The 4,274-nt window shown below is 37.8% G+C and overlaps 1 protein-coding gene across 2 annotated transcripts; it reads right to left on the bottom strand.

Moving 5' to 3' along the window:
• Positions 1-235: 235 nt before the first annotated feature.
• On the bottom strand, positions 236-3,914 carry LOC120570166 (galactose-specific lectin nattectin-like). Of its 2 annotated transcripts, XM_039818418.1 has the most exons (7): positions 3,838-3,914; positions 3,550-3,606; positions 2,829-2,891; positions 2,295-2,384; positions 1,783-1,917; positions 1,036-1,150; positions 300-940 (listed from the first exon to the last, which is right to left on the bottom strand). In XM_039818418.1, exons 3-7 carry the CDS (start codon positions 2,889-2,891, stop codon positions 873-875), a joined length of 471 nt encoding a protein of 156 aa, XP_039674352.1. In that variant the 5' UTR covers positions 3,550-3,606; positions 3,838-3,914; the 3' UTR covers positions 300-872. The 2 variants fall into 2 exon arrangements, with proteins under 2 accessions (XP_039674351.1, XP_039674352.1); XM_039818417.1 differs by lacking the exons at positions 3,550-3,606; positions 3,838-3,914 and having other exon boundaries at positions 236-940; positions 2,829-2,936.
• Between the last annotated feature and the right edge of the window lie 360 nt (positions 3,915-4,274).

The following is a 4,274-nucleotide window of genomic DNA, read 5'->3' as shown; positions in this document are numbered from 1 at the left end:
GTTTAAAAGACTTATTATTTAGGCTATAATTAATATAGGGTCTAGGCTATCGGTGACGTAACATTGATCACTTTGAGGTGTGGGGTGGGGGGGGTACATTTTGTCTCCACCGGGGATAACAATAATTGAGCAGAAGCAGGGATATGTATGTGACTTCAAGCCCCCAGGGGAAATATTAATGATGTGTCACTTTTAGAAAACAACAACAGGACCAGACACTGTTTATGTGACAATATGTCTTTTATTTTTGAATGCTTAGTTGATTATATAGTAAAGGAAATCAGATGAATAAAGAACACAACACATCAGTTTTAAGAATAAAAAGGAACCAGTTCATTAAACCAGTGGACTATATGAAATATTAATAGTTATTATGAAGTGCTATTATAGCTGCGTTCTCCTCTTGTATCACAGAAAGATCCGACAAAATATACACTTTTATTTTCTATCTGGACATTTCGGATGAAAAGATCATCACCACTCATGTCTGGTAGGTTTACCTTTGGACAGAGTCATTCTAGCTGTTTCCAGTCTTTATTCTAAGCTAGGCTAGCTGTTTCCAATCTTTATGCTAAGCGAAGCTAATGTCTGCTTGAGGGAACTTCATATTTACCGTACGCTAAAATGTAAAAGATGTGTGACTATTGAAATGTTTTTTCGTTTTGTGTTATTTACTATAAATTAAAAGTCCAATTACTGATTAGTTTTTGTCCAGCTCAGTGAGCCAGTTTCTGTCTAATTTTGAACCCAAATGTGAACTGTTCCCTAACTCTTCAGATTATAAACTGTTTCTGTCTGCTGAACAAACTGAAAGTGAATCAATGATAGAGATTATAGATGAGCTGTAGAGGCATCATGATGGTGTGGTAGAGTTACACACACAGGTTCTTGGAGCACACGAAAGCAGCCTTGTTGGCACAAGCCCAGTCGTTCCAGTTTGCTGTAGAGAGAATTTACAACCAATGTAACTGATTACATTTAACTTTTATATTTAAAAATGCAACATACAACAAGATCTTTTAAATATTTTTTTACCTCCACCCCAGTTCATGGTAATACAGAACTCATTTCCACCAGCGTTGTTAGGCTCCCCCGCATTCCAGCTTGCGTAGTCGAATTTGGATCCATCAGACCAGAACCACGTCAACGGCTGGAGGAGAAAGATTGGTTTAAAGTCAAAGTGAAGTCAAGAGGTTTTGTTTTAATAATAATTCAGGCCAAAAGACTTCTCATTTTCTACAACAAGTCATGAGACCCAACGCATTCTCATGAACGGGTTTGTAAGATATTGTATGAAAACTTATGCACAATCACATAATTATGTAAGAAATCCTACGAAATTAGTGCCCGCACCACTCGCCGGCTCATGACTGTTAAATTTAGCTGAGAAAAGGTGACAGTGAGCTGGTACTGTGCGTCATGCAATGACGACAGTTACATTTAGACACCAAAACAACTAGTTAAGATCAGGATTCAGGACATGAACACTCGTTTACAGGGTGATAGTCTTTTGTTTTCTTCTTAACTTCTTCAGGACATGAACTCTGCTCCCCAGCTTCAAAGCCCTGTGTTTTAGGAGCCAAATATCCCCCCCATACCTCCTCCCTATGAGGATCTTCACGCTCTTATACAGCAGCAGTCAATGTGCTGCTGACAGTAATAAATATGTGGAATACATACAGATTACAGAGATTTACTTTTCACCGGTATATGTATGAATGCTTCATAGAACAGGCTGAGAGACGGGTGACATCACTTCCTGTGTGGTGATAAAAGTCTCACCTTCACTGCGTCGGTGCCTCCGATCCAGGCAGTTGTCTGTGCACCGGTCACTTGGAAAATGAAGTCTTTGATGAATCCATGTTCTTTATCTGAGTGGATGGAAGCCAGATTCCCACCAGCGGAGATGCAGAAGGCCTAATGGAGACAATATCATCAGTTTAAAACGTTTAGAAAGAAACAAAATCATAATCACATTATTAACAGATCTCAGGGCAGTTTTATATTCACATGGATGATTTTTATACTTTTAATCAGTAGTGGAAGAAGTATTCAGATCCTTTACTTAATACTATTACCACACTGTAAAAATACTCTGTTACAGTAAATCTTCTGCAATGAAAATATTACTTAAATAAAAGTATGTAAGTATCATTGGTATTAACGGGTGTTCATGTCTCAGGAGAGTTTGATCATTTTCCTAATTATGTGGTATTAGTCATTTTACTGCAGTAAAGTTTTACAGTAAATTGGTATTAAGCATACATGTTTTATGATGGATAGAACTGCTGTACCTCTGCATCAGACCAGGTCTTTGTCTGGATGTAGAAATTGAAACAGTGAGAGCCAAACTGAGTCCAACCAGGAGGGCAGCAAGGTTCACCCTGTATGAACAAATAAGCCAAAAACAATCAGACTAGTCTATATCGACAACTGTTCATTTACGGATTGTTCCTCCTCTGTGCTATGGAGATAGAGCTGGCAATGCAAGACTACAATCAGAGCAACCCAACGAGTCAGAGATACTGTTCTGACCTGTTTATTATAAGTTAGACAAGACTTTAACAGCCTCTAACTCAGCCAGTTAAGAGCTACATTTAGCTTTAGATGTTATATGAATATGGTCCCTGGAGCACAAGTTTTATCAGCCCACAATTTTCAATGCATAAGAGTGCAACTATTATTAACAAACATTTAAAAAATAAAAAAATAACTGTTTATTAAAAGCTGTGTATAATAACAGAAAATGTGATTTTTACTGTATGTACACAGCAAATTTTTAATTATTTTTCTTATTTTAGTGATTTATTTCTTAAGAGTGTACTTACATATGCAGTCAACAGTCCGCTGGACAAACAGAGCAACAAAGCAAACGGAAAGACTGATGTCATCTGTGGAAAGAAGTTAAACAAAGTCAACATACGTCAGACAAGGAAAGAATGTCAGACAATTAATGACTGCAATTGATTATTAATGAGCCATTCATCAAATTAAAGTATCCGGATTAGTTAATATCGTATTATAAAATATATACAGTTTAATATTTGATAGATTATGCATTGTCATCCGCTGACCCCAACTCTGATTACCAGACGTCTAACTGGGGGATCCCAAGGTGTTCCCAGGCCAGGTTGGAGATATAATCTCTCCACCTAGTCCTGGGTCTTCCCCGAGGCCTCCTCCCAGCTGAACGTGCCTGGAACACCTGCCTAGGGAGGCGCCCAGGGGGCATCCTTACCAGATGCACAAACCACCTCAACGGGCTCCAGTCATTACCCAGCCTTCATGACCATAGGTGAGGGTAGAAACTCAAACAGGCTGGTAGATCGAGAACAGATTGTGTATGTAATAGTGTCCCCGCTGAGCTGATTCTCCAGTCAATCTCCCTCTCTGTTGTCCCCTCACTCGCAAACAAGACTAGAGGAACTTAAACTGCTACACTTGGGGTAAGGACTCATTCCCTCCCCCAAAAATGTCCTCTTGTTACAGATTATTTATTAATAAAAGTAAAATAGATGAAATTGTGATTATACATTGAAACATAAATACCTTTGCTGAGGTGGTGATTGGCTGACACAGAGGAGAAGAACAAGCTGATGACTGTCACTGAAAGAAAATGTCACAGATCTGAATAGCATTAAACACTCAATAATAACAAATTAGGTCAAACTTCACCTGATTTACATCATTAATGCATTCACAATCTGCACTCATTTTTATCTTTAGTCAACAGAATAAACTCTGCAATCTAGCATAAACAACATTTATACATTTTTCAGGCAAATCTTTCTTTCAATGATAATGATAATACAATGTGAAAATGTCCATTAAACTCACATCAGTAATCTTTGTACTGGCTGGTTTGGTTTGGTTTGGAGGGAAAAGAGAGTCACTTATATACCTTAGAAAGGGGAGTGGTCTTAATCATGATGACGCAGGTAAAGACTTGATATTTAACAGGGTGTTAAAGTCAGGGTCAGTGATAGTCCTGGTAAACTCGATTCCTTTTAAGGATTTAAGTTATTCTGAGTCTCTCACTAGACTGATCCGGGTTGTGCGAGTCACTTGAGTCAGTATTGCTTAATCACCAAGAAAACTCAGTCCTACCCATTTAGTCACTGGAAATTGTAAAAAAAAAAAAAGAAAAGCATTTTGACTTAACTTAGTGTAGCCTAGGCAATATATAGGCTTTCAATGTAGACATAGAAACAGAAACAGTTAATACTTTTTTTTTAAATCGATTGACCTAATTTTGATATACTACATCTATACAC

The sequence above is a fragment of the Perca fluviatilis genome, chromosome 12 (assembly GCF_010015445.1).
Source record: "Perca fluviatilis chromosome 12, GENO_Pfluv_1.0, whole genome shotgun sequence".
Taxonomy (NCBI): domain Eukaryota; kingdom Metazoa; phylum Chordata; class Actinopteri; order Perciformes; family Percidae; genus Perca; species Perca fluviatilis.
Note: the sequence above shows the minus strand (reverse complement) of the source record. Positions and strands in the feature narration are given on the sequence as shown.